At 52.6% G+C, this 17,407-nt stretch overlaps 1 protein-coding gene and 1 long non-coding RNA gene across 4 annotated transcripts in view; one reads left to right on the top strand and one right to left on the bottom strand.

The window, feature by feature from the left end:
* LOC121012315 (uncharacterized) overlaps positions 1-442 on the bottom strand; it is an 18,611-nt gene extending 18,169 nt beyond the window's left edge. Inside the window, exon 1 of the long non-coding RNA XR_005782048.1 lies at positions 297-442. This is a non-coding gene — a long non-coding RNA (uncharacterized LOC121012315). The remainder of the gene's footprint in view (positions 1-296) is intronic.
* Positions 1-17,407, top strand: part of EFCAB8 (EF-hand calcium binding domain 8) — a 69,048-nt gene that overhangs the window by 32,593 nt on the left and 19,048 nt on the right. For 2 of the 3 annotated variants that reach the window (XM_040447337.1, XM_040447339.1), the window contains 9 exons: positions 4,583-4,650; positions 4,974-5,125; positions 6,553-6,690; positions 7,146-7,259; positions 8,450-8,677; positions 9,435-9,505; positions 10,492-10,696; positions 11,564-11,776; positions 12,903-13,037. In XM_040447337.1, the coding sequence (XP_040303271.1) occupies positions 4,583-4,650; positions 4,974-5,125; positions 6,553-6,690; positions 7,146-7,259; positions 8,450-8,677; positions 9,435-9,505; positions 10,492-10,696; positions 11,564-11,776; positions 12,903-13,037 (1,324 nt within the window). The remainder of the gene's footprint in view (positions 1-4,582; positions 4,651-4,973; positions 5,126-6,552; positions 6,691-7,145; positions 7,260-8,449; positions 8,678-9,434; positions 9,506-10,491; positions 10,697-11,563; positions 11,777-12,902; positions 13,038-17,407) is intronic. The other variant, XM_040447338.1, reaches the window with a different exon arrangement.

Genomic DNA, 17,407 nt, shown 5'->3' with positions numbered 1-17,407 from the left:
AAAAAAAAAAAGGGGGGGGAACCCTTGTGGTTCAGCCGTTCCCTGCCCCTGGCGCCTTTGAATTGCTTCTCTCTGCCTGGTATACCCTTGTGTTGTTGTTGTTGTTGTTGTTTTTAAGTTTATTTATTTTTGAGAGAGAGAGTGAATGGGGGAGGGGCAGAAAGAGGGGGAGAGAGAGAATCTCAAGCAGGCTCCACACTGTCAGCACGGAGCCCGATGTGGGGCTGGAACTCACCAACCGTGAGATCATGACCTGAACGGAAACCAAGAGTCAGACACTTAACTGACTGAGCCACCCCTTGTTTTTTGTTGTGTGTTGTTTTTGTTTTTTTAAACATTTCATTGCTAAAAATTCCAAACACACACCAAAGTAGAGAAAATAGTATAATGCTTTAATATCACTGGTACCTAGTCCAAGTTAATCTTCCCCCATTTGTCTCAAACGTGTCTTTTTACAATTATTTGGAAAGAGATATAAACAAGTTTCTAGGTCTTGAGCACAGGAACGGTGAGGTCTGATGCATACCGGCATCCTTTGGGCCGCTCTGTTGCAAGTGAAGTGAGCAGGCGTGGAGATGGGGACTCCAGTGGTGACGCCATTGTAATAATTCAGCCTCATGGTGATGGCCTGGAATCGGGCGATGGAGAGGAGACAGAGAGATCCGAGATGTATTTTGGGCGCAGGTTGGAGAATGTATTTATACACAAACCTGCCCCTGTGCTTCTGGTTGTCTGCATGCAGTACACATGTCAGCCAGCAGGTGGCACCATTGGCTGCTTGCTGGTCTTGAGTTCCAGGCAAGGACCTCTTGGGGCGTGGCCTCCGCAGGTGGGGTCTGGCACTGTCACCCCAAACTCTGCCTCTAAGTCAATACTGCCCAAAGCAATCTACACATTCAGTGCAATCCCAATCAAAATTGCACCAGCTTTCTTCTCGAAGCTAGAACAAGCAATCCTAAAATTTGTATGGAACCACAAAAGACCCCAAATAGCCAAAGTAATATTGAAGAAGAAGACCAAAGCGGGAGGCATCACAATCCCAGACTTTAGCCTCTACTACAAATCTGTAATCATCAAGACAGCATGGTACTGGCACAAAAACAGACACACAGACCAATGGAATAGAATAGAGACTCCAGAATTGGACCCACAAACATATGACCAACTAATCTTTGACAAAGCAGGAAAGAATGTCCAATGGAAAAAAACCAGTCTCTTTAAAAACAAATGGTGCTGGGAGAACTGGACAGCAACATGCAGAAGAATGAAACTAGACCACTTTCTTATACCATTCATAAAAATAAACTCAAAATGGATAAAGGACCTGAATGTGAGACAGGAAACCATCAAAACCCTAGAGGAGAAAGCAGGAAAAAATCTCTCTGACCTCAGCTGCAGCAATTTCTTACTTGACGCATCCCCAAAGGCAAGGAAATTAAAAGCAAAAATGAACTATTGGGACCTCATGGAGATAAAAAGCTTCTGCACAGCAAAGGAAACAATCAACAAAACTAAAAGGCAACCGATGGACTGGGAAAAGATATTTGCAAATGACATATCAGACAAAGGGCTAGTATCCAAAATCTATAAAGAAGTCACCAAACTCCACACCCAAAAAACAAATAATCCAGTGAAGAAATGGGCAGAAGACATGAATAGATACTTCTCTAAAGAAGATATCCAGATGGCCAACAGGCACATGAAAAGATGCTCAACGTTGCTCCTCATCAGAGAAATACAAATCAAAACCACACTCAGATATCACCTCACACCAGTCAGCGTGGCCAAAATGAACAAATCAGGAGACTATAGATGCTGGAAAGGATGTGGAGAAACGGGAACCCTCTTGCACTGTTGGTGAGAATGCAAACTGGTGCAGCCGCTCTGGAAAACAGTGTGGAGGTTCCTCAAAACATTAAAAATAGATCTACCCTATGACCCAGCAATAGCACTGCTAGGAATTTACCCAAGGGATACAGGAGTGCTGATGCATAGGGGCACTTGTACCCCAATGTTTATAGCAGCACTCTCAACGATAGCCAAATTATGGGAAGAGCCTAAATGTCCATCAACTGATGAATGGGTAAAGAAATTGTGGTTTATATACACAATGGAATGCTACGTGGCAATGAGAAAGAATGAAATATGGCCTTTTATAGCAACATGGATGGAACTGGAGAGGGTTATGCTAAGTGAAATAAGTCACACAGAGAAAGACAGGTACCATATATTTTCACTCTTATGTGGATCCTGAGAAACTTAACAGAAGGCCATGGGGGAGGGGAAGAAAAAAAAAGAGAGGGAGGGAGGCAAACCATAAGAGACTCTTAAAAACTGAGGGTTGATGGGGGGGTGGGAGGGTGGGGAGGGTGGGGGGTGGGCATTGAGGAGGGCACCTGTTGGGATGAGCACTGGGTGTTATATGGAAACCAATTTGACAGTAAATTTCATATTAAAAAAAAAATTAAGTGTTTTCTAATTCGAAAAAAAACAGAAAAAGCCTCAGCTTCCGAGGCAGTGTGGGCCTGAGAGGTTGGCTCCCTGGCAGCCAGCCTGAGCTGAGTTCTTGAGGTGCTTGCAGCCAGCAGTGAATCTGAGTGGAAGAGCCCTGGTGGAGCCCGAGGGAGCAGGTAGCCGAGCGTGTAGACCGGCCCACAGCGTCTCCCCTGCTTCCCCTCCTTCTTCTCTCACTTCTGCACCGCCACCTAATTAAAGCCACCTGAGCTGCTTGCCATGGCCTTCTTCCCTGCATCCCCTCTGAGCTTCCAGTCTCTTCTCTGCCCAGCAGCCATCTGCAGACTGGTCTCCTTCGGCTCACCTATCAAAGCCACCTGTTTATTTCCCTGCAGGACTTACCATGATTTGTGAATGTCCATCTCCCTGTCTCTGTTCATTTATTTGCTCCTGCTGTTTCTCTCTGGAAGGAAAGCTCCACGAAGGCAGGGGCATCACATCTATGTCCACAGTAATCCTGGAAGGGCACAGGAGCCAGCAAATCTTTGTTGCACCAGTGAGTGAGTCAGCCTGAAATAATTTCTAGTGACCGTTCTTCCAGAAGGTTTCTCTGTGTGTATATGCACACAGGGAGATGTATCTGGTTTGACAACAAATGAAATATGTTTATTTGTTACGTTCCTCTTGAAGTTTCAATTTTTCGAGGAATCCTTCTGGCAGTAGAAAGGAGAGCAGGTTTGGAGGGGGAGCAGGACTAGAGGTCAAGAGACGCACTGGGAGGCTGCACAGAAATGAAGGAGGCCTGAACTAAGCAAAGGCCGGGGCGATGGTGGGATGTGGGCCATGAGGGTTTAGGGCCCAGCTGGATGATGGGAATGCTGGAGAGGGAGGCTGCAGGATGACCCCCAGGCAACCAGGTTAGAGCCCTGGGGAGTGGCAAAGGAACCAGTTGAGGGGCAGGTTCAAGGAGGGCGTGCTGTGTTACAGGGCTGGTGTACCGTTCGATGGGGGCCTCTGAGTTGAGTTCATTCGAAGGGAGAGTTTGAGTAGAAGGAGCTGGCAGAGTGGGATGGATGGGTAAGAGGGAATAGCAGATGCAAAGTACTCTGGGGCCTGGTCTTCCTGGAACTCTTGCCTGCCTCACCCTGGCCCTCCTGAGCCCCATCCAGCCCTGCTGCCCTCTTCCTTTCCTGCCACACTCACCCTGGGTCTGAATCCTGATGCCCCCACCTTGCCAGCCTTGTGGCCTTAGGCAAACTCCTTACTTTCTGCTTTCTGTGTCCTCATGACATGGTACAGGGCTGACGACGCTTTCTAGGATTATGTGAGGGGTTCAGGTGATACACGAAACAGGAACCAGCACAGAGCAGGAAGGGGCACAGCTCTCGGTAGCTTTTGTCCCTTCCCTCGGCCCTTGGAATATCCTCCTCCTCCTCCTTCTTTTTCTTTTCTTTTCTTTCTTTTCTTTTCTTTTCTTTTCTTTTCTTTTCTTCATTTATTTATTTATTTTTAGTGTTTATTTATTTTTGAGAGAGAGAGAGAGAGACTATGGGTGGGTGAGGGGCAGAGAGAGAATGAGACACAGAATCCGAAGCAGGCTCCCGGCTCCACACTGTCAGCACAGAGCCCGACGCGGGGCTCGAACTCGTGAACCGTGAGATCACGACCTGAGCCGAAATCAAGAGTCGGATGCTTAACCAACTGAGACCTCCCCGGGTGCCCCATGGAATCGCCTTCTTTTTAAAAATTTTTATCACGGGTTGGGGGAACACCCGTCTCAGTACGGTTGGAGCGAGGATCACGTTAGGTTTGTCCTTGGACCGAGGTAGATGTGTCCCAGCACTGAGTTGTTGCTCGTGCCCTGGGGTTGCTTCCCCTACAGGTGAGGGGTGGGCGCCTCCTCCACGAGACCCGCGGCAGTCGCTCTGGCTACAGTGCTCAGTCCCGACTTGGCTGCAGGGTGAGCCTTGGACAGGGTCTCTGAGGCTGCTCCTGCCCTTCATGGGAGAGGTGATGACTTCTCCCTGGCCTCCCTGTGGCCCTGCCTCCAGCTCCTCTCCACCCCAGCCTCAGAGACTCCCCGGGGCCCTGGCTCCCAGCCTGCAGCCTTCCCCCTTTGCTGTTGTAGGTTTTCAGTGCTGAACTTAAGAAAAGGGATTCTTTGCTTTGATTACTGCCCAGACAAGAACTTGGTGGGTAAGTTATCTTCACGGCGCACGAAGCCGCTGGCCTGGTGGAACTGGAGTGAGGCTGCTGGGGGCGTGGGGACTATCAGAGCTGAGGAGGAGCGCTTGCAGGGCCCGGTTCCTCTCCTGCTGCTCTGGTCCCCACCTGTGGGCACCTGGGGTGGGGTGGTGACTCAGTCTCTGCTTAGCACGATAGGGCAGCAGGGGGGCGGACTGTCACGACCACCCCCTCCCCCCCCCCATCTGCTGCACCTGCCTGGGGTCCAAGGCATGGTCCCAGGAGAAGTTCTCAGCATAGGACCCCAGTGGTTAGCACCCATTTTTTGACCTCAGTGACTGGCGGCTACGACCCCCTCATCCGCCTGTGGAACCCCTTCTTCTCAAAAAGGCCCATGTGGCTGATGAAGGGGCATCAGACCTCCGTGACGCACATCCTCATGAACAGCAAGAACAGCAGCATCCTCTTCAGCATCTCCAAGGACAAGGTGCTGCCCTCATGGAGCATGGCTCTTACACCCACTGGTCCCTGTTCCCCGGCAAGGACGCTGGCCCAGGGATGCTGATCTAGCTCGGTCAGCTGGGGCCCAGGGGAATGGTGTGACCTCCCTGCCTGTGGCTGCACACCTAGGCTAGGGCGTAGAGGGAGAGGCCCCAGGTGGAATCACCAAGAAGGGGCCATGGGTCTCGAGAACCCCGGCCAGAGGCCTGCGCCCGCTCTGAGCGGTCCGCCAGAGCTGGCTTCCCGTGTGGCCCAGCCTGGCTTCTTACTCTGCGGTCCTGGGCCAGGCCCTTCCCTTTCCTGAGCCTCCGTCCCCTCATCCACAGGATGGGTTGTTGGGAGTTAGAGGAGAAGAGCTGGTGGTAAAGCCGCGGTGTCATGTCTGGCGCATAGTAGGTGTGTGATACGTGGGAGCCATTCCCTCACCCTCCCTCTGCCCCCGGACCCAGACTCACACCTCAGCTCTCCTAGTGACCCCTTCTCGGCTGCCCTGGCTCTCAGGGCCTGACTGGAACTTCTCCAGTGCCTGGGGCTCCCTCGCTCAGGGCCTGTCCCTTTGCTGCCCCGCATCGATTGGTTCAGAGTACCCCCCATCTGCTGGGCTGCCGGCTGTTCTGGTCAGTGTGGGGATGAAGGCCAACGGCTCCAGGTGCCCTCCATCTGGGCACAAGTTTGTGTCTTCTGGGACTCAGGAGACTGAGAATTGGCTGGACCCTTGGGTCAGCCAGGCCACCCTGCCTAACGCGGCCCACACTGGCTGTTGTCTGGCATCTTCCCGGCAGTCCCCAGAACCGGGCGTCATGGCCTATGCTGAAGGATCTGAGGCTGGAGGGGCAGGCGGCAGGGGCGGGCGGGCCCCAGTCCTCACAGTAGTGATGGGCAGAGCCAGGATATGGACTGGAGTCCGGTCGGTCCCAGTCCCTGCCCTTCCCTACTTACTGCTGGTGTCTCCAAGCAACGTGTGTCCCGGAGGGACTTCGTGGGGCCTCTCTAGGGACTGCTCCTCCACTTGCGATGAACTCAACGGGCTGCCCTGGAGACAGGTGGGCTTTTTCAGCAACTACGTTGGTAGCCACTGTGTGTCCTGCCAGGCGTTAGCTGAGGTCGGCTGGAGTGGAGCCTGTGAGGGTCTGCAGGGGCGCGTGCCGTCTCGCTTGGTCTTCATCCTCAGCCGTTGAGGGGAGGCCATGGGGGGAAGAAGCCTCGGGGCGGGGCGGGGGCGTTGCCCCAACTTTCTCATCTGAGCGTAAGAATGGCAACTCTGTTACGCGGTCGGGATCTGTGCAGCGGGCGCGTACGGAAAGTGCTTACACTGCGCGCGGCTGGCCCTGGCCTGCTCACATCCCAGGCCTCAGGGGCCGGCCGTGTCCCCCAGGGCCCACTCTCGGCCTCTGCCTGCTTCCCACCCCCCAGAATATCCGCGTGTGGGACATGCAAGACTACATATGCCTTCAGTCCTTTTGTGGGAAGCTCTTTGCCCTGGGCAACTGCCCCATCACCAGCGCCTACTTCCACGAGAACGAAGACAGCCTCGTCTGCACGACCTACTCAGTGAGTGCTACGCAGGGAGGGAGGCCATGGGCAGAGACTACGTTAATCAGACGCCGCCCATCCCTCAAGGAACCTAGGCCGTAGAAGAGCAGAGAATGTCCGCAGAAAATGCTCCACGTGGTGATGGAGATTTATGCCCGGTGCTTCTTGGAGCATAGAGAAAGGGTCCTTAGCCTAGCCTGAGGTAGGGCATAGTCAGGGAAGGCTCCCCGGAGGAGGAGACACCAGATTGACGCTTTTTGCTTCCTAGAAGTTATGAGGGACGTTGGGGCTCCCACAGAGTAGGGGTGAGAGGTATCGGCAGGCATGCTGAGGAACCAGGAGGCCTTGCTGGGCTCGGGCCTGTGCACAGTCAGGATGTCTTAATGTTGCAATTTATTGGAAGTGTTCCCCTGGGGCCAGTCACTGAGGGCAGAACCCAGTGCCCAGTTGCCTGCCCCTCTCCTCACCTGCAGATTGGGATCCTAAAAGGCTACTTGGAGACCAAGGGGCCTGGGAAAGCAGGGGAGAAGACCTCGACTTACAGCACACCCCTGTGCGCCATCCTCTACAGTAAGATTTTTAAGCAGGTGAGCGGGCTGGGGCCAGCCGTCTCTCGGGCTGGCAGGAGTGCCGGGTGACGCAGGGCAGGACCCAGACCTCCCGTCGTGCCCGGAGAGCAGTCAGCACAGTGGTGGGGTGGGGTGGAATTCATAGCATTGATGGTGGTGTGGGACAGCTGCTTAGGGGTGAGAAGCAACCCCGAAGAGGGGTCGGCGGCCTGAGGGGGGCAGGGGCTCTACCACTTGGTCAGTGGATCACCTCATTCCCCCGCAGCCTGCGAGCCCCTGGCCACTGCTGCAGGTCAGCTCTGGACGCACCGCCTCTGTACGCAGAGTATGAGGTGGAACACTAGGTGTGGGCCGCTCTGCGAGGTTCCCCAGGGGGGTGCTGTTCCTGGGTGTCATTATCCAAGAAAGCCCAGTCCAGGGAAGGGAAGTCCAGGGAAGTCTAGCACCCTCATCCCGAGTAGAGATCTCTGGGTGGAGCAGAACAACTGGGCATATGGTTTTTGAGGGGTGGGGACAGAAAGGGCTCCCAGGCCCTCTTCCCACTTCCACTGGGACCCCTTTTCTGGCCTGGGCTCTGAGCAGGACAGGCTGTATCTGCTGCAGAGATAGCCTTTGGCTGCACGAAGCCATCGTTCACCTCTCTGCACTTCTCTCTCAGGCTGGTTCCTGGCACCACCATCCCGCACACCTTAGGGCCCTTCGATGCCTTCAAACAGTTAAAAAAAAAAAAAAATCCCCAGTTTTTCTAGATTGTTCTCAGCAGGAGGGTTGGTCTGAAACAGGCTCACCTGCTACTGTTGCATTGAAGTGGAGTGACTATCCTTTGTTCTCAGCATTTCCTTTCTTAGAGGGCAGTTAGTGTATTTCCTGTTGTTTTCTTCCCCCTCCATTAATGATGCTTCAGTAAACATCTTTTCTGATTTAGAGATTATTTTCTCTGGATAGATTCTGAGTTAAAGGGGATTTCACCAATGTGGTTCCTTCTAAAAGAGTTGTGCCAGTTTGCACTGGCCTGTGCTCCAGAGCAGAGGAAGGCCTGTTTTCAAGAGGGGCTTATCCAGCAGCAGGAACGCCTTGAATGCCTGTCTTCTCAGTGCATAGCGGGGAAGTGGGGGGCTGGGCTGGCCCCAGCCATGACAGGGGGAGGCCACCCTTGAGAGTGGGGACACTCTGTTCTCCAGGAGCCCCAGCCGTGTGCTCCCCCACAGGTAGTGAGCGGCTGCCTGAGCAGCTTGGTGACAGTGTGGGAGATCACGACGGGCAGGAGGATGATGGAGTTCTGTGTGACTGGGGACCAGCACGTGGAGCTGACCACCATGTGCCTGGATGAATCAGAGCGGCGCCTGCTTACGGGTTTGTGCGACGGCACCATAAAGATGTGGAACTATGCCGTTGGCGAATGCCTGCTGACCTTCCCCAACCCGGACCAGCTGGAGGTCGGTCTGGTGTGTCAGTGGTGCCCGGGGGGTGCCTTGTGAGAAGCAAAGCGTACCTCTCATGACCCTGGGGGCGCACTATCTTTTTATGCCTCTTTTTAAGGCTGTGCCTATAGACTGCCTGGCTTCTTGCCTTCCTGAGCCTTTGTGTTCTTGCCTGTGAGGTGAAGGTAGGGAATAGTGCCTGTCCTTAATAAGGATTCTACGAGGGCTGGCTACCCTTGTTCTTTTAATTTGTTGGCACTCCTCGCCCCAGGTATGAGAGCTTTGGATGGCATTTCCAACAGTGGGGCCCGGTGAGCCCCATGCTCACTCCTGTCTGGGAAATGCCGGGTCAAAGGGACGGGGTTATAAAGACAGTCTGTGGGTGTGGCATGGAGCAAAGCCAGCAGTCTCACTTTGGGACTTGAGCCCACTACTAACTCTTACGAAAGTCCTTGAACCAACTCAGAAGGAGCATTTGGCCAAGTAGCCAGGGATCTGAGTACTGGTGCAGATCCTATCAGTTATTTGACCTTCCCAGTTATCCCCCTGTTGAATGGCCATGGATCCCTACCCTGTCTACCTCCTCCGAGTCTATCAAGTGAAATCATGTGATGTGAGAGCGCTCTGAAAAACGTATGGTGGTATCACTAGAGAACTCTTATCATCGTGGAGAGGGTTGACTTCTTGCTCGGTATGATTAAGAAGACATTTGGGGCCCAGGGCCATTTTCTCTGAGGCACCTTAAGGCTCTGTTTTCTTTTATCGTCAACAGGTTAGCGGGATTGTCCACATGAACAAGGTGTTCTACGTGACAGGATGGAGTAAGAGAATCACTTGTTTCACGTGAGTGGCAAGGGTGTGTGTGGGGAGCTAAGGGCGGCTGACGGTTCTCTCTGCTTCGGGTGGGTTCCCCTATTCCTAGCTTCACTCGCTTTGGAAGTCAAGCAAGAAATTCATGGTGGGTAATGTCCCTTGCTTCATTTGTTCATCCATCCGTTTGTCCACCGTTCCTTGAGTATAACATGTCCTAGGCTTTGTGCTACATGCTGGGGGTGGGTATAAGCAAGAATGTGTCCCCATCTTCCTAGAGGGAGGCAGATGCTAACCAAATAACTTCATTTATAATGGTAAAGTCTGTTGAGTGCTGTGGGCAGGAAGAAGTACCGGTTTGGTTTTTTTTAATATTTATTTTTGAGAGAGAGAAAGGCAGAGTGAGTAGGGGAGGGGCAGAGAGAGGGGAACAGAGGTTCTGAAGCGGGCTCCTTGCTGACAGCACAGAGCCTGATGTGGGGCTTGGACTCACAAACCGCGAGATCGTGAGCTGAGCTGAAGTCGGACACTTAACCAACTGAGCCACCCAGGCACCCCAAAAGTATAGGTTTCTATGGGAAGGGAAGGGAAATCGGATTTAGTCTCAGGGGCAGTCAGGAAACGCTCATCTGAAGCTGTTGTGGGTGGAGTGGGATCTTCTCAATGAAGCAGCAAGGGACTTGGGGTGGGAGGAACATTCCAGGCAGAGGGAACAGAATGTGCAAGTCCTCTTCCTCTTCAGGGGGCCTTTCCAGGGCCATGGCTTCCCTGCTTTAATCCTTACTCAGCTGTCTGAATGGGATGAATCTGTAAGATTGGTTGATGTCAAGCCCCTAGGACAGGGCCTTTGTAGTAGACACATGGTAGCTGCTTAGTGAATGAGGTCAGCGGGGCAGAGCTTCCACCTGAGTGTCCTCTTCTGAGTCGCCTCCCGGAATCTAAAGGCCTCGGTGATCCCCCGACCTGGTGTGGCACTAAGGCCAAGCGCTCTGCCCTCCCGCCTCTGGCCCTGTGTGCAGGCTCCACGAGACCAAGCCGATGCTTCGGTGCCACCACTGGCAGAACTTCCACAAGGAAGATGTCCTGAGCATGGCCAAGTACCAGAACCAGTTCCTCGGGACCTCCTCCTACAACGGGGACGTCCTCCTCTGGAACGCCAACCTGTTCAAGCCCATCCTCAATTTCAACGCCTCTAAGAGCCCCTTGCCTTTGCTGCCCAAGAAGGTATGGTCAACAGGGGGCACCCCCCACTCTTTCTCAGCGGTGGGCCAGAGTCAGCTGTAGGGCCCGGGGGGGGGGGGTAGGAAGGACCCCCAGGAAGGAGAAGGGATGGGATGACTTCTTTTGGAGGAGGTTGGGAGCTGGGTAAGTGGGTGCTAGTTTCTATAATTATCCTCATTTGACAGACAAGGAAAGTGAGGCACAGAGAGGTTAAGCATCTTGGCTGAGGTTGCACAGCCAAGAAGGGATAGGTCTGGACCCAGGTAGTCTGACTGCAGAGCCTGTGGACTGCTGGTCCTGTTCTGTCTAGTAGATGACTCTCTTCTTGAAGGCGGCTCACATCTTACCCATCACTATTACGCATTACCACTCTGGGCTCACCGGGCTCATGGTAGGGACTTAGGAAACCCACACCATCTCAGGATTACCTTATCTTTGCAGATCAAAGCTACAAGGGGACTTTGGGGTCACCTCATCCAAGAATTTTCCAAACATGCCATGGAGAAATTCTCTGAGGCTACTGCAGTGGCTCCTAAAGCAGTTCAGCTTTTTATCTATTTTACACGTTGGAGCTTCCCTTAAGATTAAAAAAACCCTCCAAAATATTTGGAGTCCACTGTCCATTTTACAGATGGGGAGACTGAGTCCCTCACGGGAGCAGTCTCCTGCCTGTGGGTACTCAGGGCATTCGCGGTTGGCCCAGGGACAGGGTTATAAGCTCTGGTTTGATGCCCCTAAGGGTACTCGGTTTCTAGGGAGCAGGCCCTGGGTGCCTGGAGGGCCCTGCGATGTTAGCATTAGGCCCAGGAAGCCCTGCATTTCCCTCTGGGACACTGCAGCACTCCGAGGGCGGTTGTCTCCCTGGCACAGATCCAAGAAGTGAACGACTCCCCGGCAGAGGGTTTCAGGTCCAGCAGGACCTATGCGGAGCCCAAGAAGTGGGCACACAAAGCCCCCACACAGCCCCCGGACCCCAGGGCCAAGACTGCGGCCAACGCCCACCTACAGCGGAATGTGATGTCAGCTCCCCCAGTGATGAAACGCCCCAGAGACAGGGAGCCAGAGAGGCCCGTGCCCCCGCAGGTAGGAGCGGGAGCCGAACCAGGTGGCTTCGCTGTGTGTGTGTGTTTTCTTACATGGAGGCACTTTTTCCAGAGCCCCTTTAGGTAACCTCGGCTCCTTCTGAGCACTGCAGCCAGGCGGGCCACCTCCCTGGTTAGGTTCACTTCATCCATCTCCCTCTGCTGCCTCCAGCCTGGGCACGGTCCCTTCCCAGAGCATGGCCAATACCGGACCCCAGCGTCTACAAGCTTGGGGGCAGGACCTGGAGGCAAGACAATCCAGGGAACCTAGAGTCACAGGCTCGATCCTGGGCTACTTTCTCGGTCCTCCAGCGTGTGTGTCCTGCAGAGATGAGCCACTGGGGCCCACCAGCCTCCCCGCCCAAGCCTCATCTCCCTGGAGACCAAGCTCCAGAGGCCTGAGGCCTCAGCAGAGGCAGACTCAGCAGAGGCAGAGGAGACTGAGCCCTCCTCTCTGCTCCAGGATTCACCCTCCCAGGCTTGACTGATGCTCTCATTTTGGGGGAGTAAGGAGATGGAGCAGGGTGGTTTGGCCTCCGACTCTCAGCGGTGGATACGGTATCTCTCGTGTGGGTCTGGGGTCAGAATACTTCAGCGATTGAAGTCTGATTCCTGTTCCTGGGAACTGAGGCTTGAGAGAGAAGCTCCACCTTAGAGACAGGCTCCACGCGATGCCTGTCCGGCGTAAGCAGTGCAGACCTAGATCCCACGTGGCCCGCTTTGCTGTAAGACGCACGCACTGTGCGTTCCTACAGGGACGCTCGGACCACCTCTGGAGTGTCAGGGTTGTGCCACCGCATGCACACTTTCCAGAACCATGAGTATGCGCTCCCCAGTCCTCCCCTTTGGCCAGGGTATCTCTTCCAGGACAAGGAGAGGGTTTCCCCAAGGGCAGACTGAAGTCTCTGCCCCGACAGAGGAAGCTCCTGGTTACTCAAAATGGAGACTCCCCAGCATGGGCGTGTCTTTATTGCAGGATCCATTAGACACCTGGCTGTCCCTTTCACAGGTCGGTGTGTTTACTGACGGGGGGCTGGGGTGCTCGTTCTTTCAGCATCTGCCTCTGGTCTCCCCCCGCCGCCCCCGCCGCCCCTATGATGACCTGGGAGGCCCATTTTGCTTTCCAGAAACCTCTCAGTGCTGAAAGCCCTAAGCCGTTTAGAATACCCTATGGCAGACAGTCAGTTCTCAGAGATGCTCAAAGGAGAGGAGGGGAGTTCCAGAAGAAGGTTCTGCTGCAATCCAATGCATCGGTGGAGAAGGTGGGCCATGCTCAGGCAGGGTCTGGGGTATGAGCTGGGGTTGGGGGGTGGGTGGGTCTGGGATCAATCAGGATGGGTTGGAAGGGGAGGGCCTATGAGCCTAAGGGGCCAACCTGGTTCTCCCCGGGACCTGGAGGTGAAGGTACCACTCAGGACTCTGGCTTCAGGGCCACTGTGTCTGGGGGAGGCTCCTTGAGTATATGCGTGGAGGAGGGTGCAGGGTCCCCCCCCCCCGCGCCCGGTTGGTGGGATGGCCTGGGATGTAGGAGAAGCAGCATTGCCAGAAGCCACTGTTAAAATGTCCTCCCGTGCTCTGGGAGGGTGTTTCGTACAATATATGAGTGGGGCTTGGGTCATCTTTGTTCTTCTTCCTTCTTCCTGCACCTTTCCCCCTTCTGACCCTGGACGCCCCTCACTGTGCCGTCACCACTAGATGAAGTGACCACTCAGGCCCCTTCTAGCTTTGATGTGCAAACATAAGGTAATTTGGAGGCTCTCCGGGTTTCCTAAGACCCTACCAGGGGCCCAGTGAAAACCCAAATCATAGTTGTGTTAAGGTGTGGCAGCACCGTCCCCTTCCCCAGCTCCAGGGCGCCAGGGACTTGGGAATAGGGGGGCAGTGCCGCCAGGGCTGGGTCCTGCGGTGGCGGAGTGGAGAGCTGCGAGCAGCAGTCTCTCCTCCACGTTGCAAATGTGCTTTCCCCTCTTTTAAAAAAAGTGCCTTAGGGGCACCTGCCTGGCTTAGAGCATGCGACTCGTGATCTTGGGGTTGTGAGTTCGAGCCCCACGTTGGGTGTAGAGATTACTTTTCAAAAAGCTTTTTTTAAAAAACCTTTTAAAAGTAGCGATTCTAGTTGGTTAAAAAAAAAAAAAAAAAAGAGGCAGCAGCCGCACAGTACCCAATAGTAGCAGCCCTAGTCACCGCTCGAATTGGTAGATTGGTTTAGCCTTCCTCTTTTTTTTTCCTTCTTCTTCAGTGTTAAATTTGTCTACATGCTCACATCCTTTTTATTTTTAGACCAGTGATGTAAAATTATAGCTATGTCCTGCCATTTGCTTTTTAAAAATTTAACTACATGCCATGGATATGTTTCTGTATCAGTAATTTAGATCCAGCTTATTCTTTTGTTAACTTATCTTTTTTTTTTTTTTTTTTTTGGTAACAGTTGCATAGTGCCCCATAATTTGCATGTATCACAGACTCTTAAGCCAGCCTTCTCTTGATAGACATGGAGGTTGGTTCCAGTTTTTAACTTTGAGCAGCTCTGCACGGAAAATCCTTGTGCAGATGCCCCTATGCGCTTGTGCGAGTGCATTGAAAGGGTGGATTCCTGGAACCAGGGTTGCTCAAAAGATCCCATCCCTTTCAGCCTCTGAGTCTGACCGAAGTAGATGACTCAAAGCCCAACCTTTGACTGTGACCTGGTCCCATCAGGGCCCAGACCGTTATTCATTGAGTGTTTTCCATGTGCCAGGCCCTGGGCAGGCAGCAGTGAATAACAACAGAAACAAACACCTGTGCCCTCATGGAACTGACATTGTAGTGGGGTGAGACAGACGATTAACTAGCTAGTAAAATAAATGGTAGGTCACAGGGTGAGCAAGTGCAGCAGAGAACCCAGAAAACCAAGGCGAGGGTAGGGGGTGGCATGGGAGATAGAGAGGGCATAGCTATTTACATAGGGGGATCAGGGAAGGCTTCACAGAGGAGGGGACATTTTCACAGAGCTTGAAGCCTGCTGTCATTTGGAAGGATGGTGACCCTGCCAGAGGGAGCAGCAGGCACAAAGGCCCTCACAGAAGAGCTTATTTGGAATGTTCAAGAAAGAGCGCTTCTCTCTCTCTAATTAGGAAGTGGTACATGTCCTTCATTTAAAATGAAAAATTCAAGGGGCGCCTGGGTGGCTCAGTCGGTTAAGCGTCCGACTTCAGCCAGGTCACGATCTCGCGGTCCGGGAGTTCGAGCCCCGCGTCGGGCTCTGGGCTGATGGCTCAGAGCCTGGAGCCTGTTTCCGATTCTGTGTCTCCCTCTCTCTCTGCCCCTCCCCCGTTCATGCTCTGTCTCTCTCTGCCCCAAAAATAAATAAACGTTGAAAAAAAAATTAAAAAAAAAAAAAATAAGAGGCTCTTCTGGTTTGCCTCCCTCCCTCTCTGTCTGTAACTATTTTTTCCCTTCCCCTCCCCGGTCTTCTGTTAAGTTTCTCAAGATCCACATATGAGTGAAAACATATGATATCTGTCTTTCTCTGACTGACTTACTTCATTTAGCATAATACCTTCCAGTTGCATCCATGTTGCTGCAAATGGCAGGATTTCATTCTTTCTCATTGTCAAGTAGTGTTCCATTGTACATATAAACCACATCTTCTTTATCCATTCGTCAGTTGATGGACATTTAGGCTCTTTCCATAATTTGGCTATGGTTGAAAGTACTGCTATAAACATTGGGGTACACGTGTCCTTGTGCATCAGCACTCCTGTATCCCTTGGGTAAATTCCTAGCAGTGCTATTCCTGGGTCGTAGGGTAGTTCTATTTTTAAGTTTTTGAGGAATCTCCACACTGTTTCCCAGAGCGGCTGCACCAGTTTGCATTCTCACCAACAGTGCAAGAGGCTTCCCATTTCTCCACGTCCTCGCCAGCATCTATAGTTTCCTGATGCTGACTCTCCTTCCTGGCTTCCAAATACTCTGTCTTCCACCCCCATTGTTTCCTAAGCAGCAAAGTCCTTTCCCTCTGGGTTACTGGGTGGTAGACCGTGGAACTTCTCAGGATGCTGTCCTGGAGAGGGTCCGGAGCTCCTAGGTCACCCTCAGTCCCAGCCTTTCCTTAGTGGATGAGAGAGAGGGTGGACTGGGGCAAGGACTCCTGGGGGAGTCTTACCTGTCAGGTCTCCTTTGCCACTGTTTCTGTCTGGCCATGTCCGAAGACTGTGGGGTATGGCAGATAAGGGCACGTGGAAGGAGACAGGAAATAGATCCAGGCACAGCCGTGTCTCTTACCATCTGTGGATGAACCCAAGTCCTTGGCCCTTTCCTTAGTGGTAAAGGACCAGATAGGTGGGGAGTGGCAAATCCCTCTGAAAGACATGGGTAGCTTCAGCTTCTTCTGAAGGGGTCTCCGGGCAGACCTTTAGTCCCCCTGCACTTGAGAGCTCTCTGAGACCACTGGGTGGAGTGAGACTAGAATGTCCAACCTCAGTCCGGAAGCTCTTTCCAAAGGGGGCAGGAGACTATCTTTGAGGCTTCAGGGGCCAGGTGCAGAGTGCAAAAGGCATAGTGTTGGTTACCTGCCTTCCAACCACACGGATCCCGCTCCATCCTGTCCAGGGTGGGGTATCCTACTGTGCCCCTCTTCACTGTGCCCACTCCTGATCACTGGCCGCACAGCCCCGACTGTGTGCTCTCACAGGCCCACGGCCCTCTCTGAGCCTGCAAAGGTCCCTCCCCATCACGCGCCTTCAGCCTGCCCATTCAAGCTGTCCCAGGGCTGGTGCAGAAAGGATTGGGAAGGAAGCTTCAGTTTTCCCCAGTTCAGAAATGGGAGATCTTTGTGGCACATCATTTTGGTGAATACTGTGTAGCTAAGAGGAGTCACATTTTAAGAGAATACTTGATCTAGAGTATGACAAAATTTACTTTAACAGTGATAATGACAATGATAAAAAAATTAAGTGTGCATCTTTGAGATTTTTAAAAAATGTTTGTTTATATATTTATTGTATTTATTTATTTAGAGAGAGTGTGCACAAGCAGGGAAGGGGCAGAGAGAGAGGGAAACACAGAATCTGAAATAGGCCCCAGGCTCTGAGCTGTCAGAAGCTGTCAGCAGAGAGCCTGACACAGAGCTCAAACAAACTGTGAGATTGTGACCTGAGCCGAAGTCGGACACTTAACTGAGCCACCCAAGCACTCCAAGATTTATTTTTATATGCCTATATCTCGATCTATTGATAGATCTATCCTGCTATAGATACACACACACACACACACACACACACACACACACACACAGAGGTATAGTGCAAGCGGGGGATGGGCAGAGAAAGGGGGAAACATAATCCCAAGCAGACTCCACATTGTCAGCGTAAAGCCCGATCTGGGGCTCGAACACACGAACCGCGAGATCATGACCTGAGCTGAAATCAAGAGTTGAACGCTTAACCGACTGAGCCAAACAGCGCCCCCTGGTTTTGTTTTTCTTAAACAAGACTGGGAGCATTTGAGACTGTAGTTCAGCTGTTGGATTTTTTTTTTTTTTTAATCTAACAATGTAGAGAGGACAACCTTTGCTGTCAATACATATAAATCCATCTACTTCATTCTTGTTAATGGCTTCATAGAGAAGGCCAATCTATGCTTTTTTGAGCCT

The sequence above is a fragment of the Herpailurus yagouaroundi genome, unplaced genomic scaffold (genome assembly GCF_014898765.1).
Source record: "Herpailurus yagouaroundi ecotype Mexico unplaced genomic scaffold, PumYag 196, whole genome shotgun sequence".
Classification (NCBI taxonomy): domain Eukaryota; kingdom Metazoa; phylum Chordata; class Mammalia; order Carnivora; family Felidae; genus Herpailurus; species Herpailurus yagouaroundi.
The sequence above is the reverse complement of the archived record's forward strand: the minus strand, read 5'-3'. Positions and strand labels throughout refer to the sequence as shown.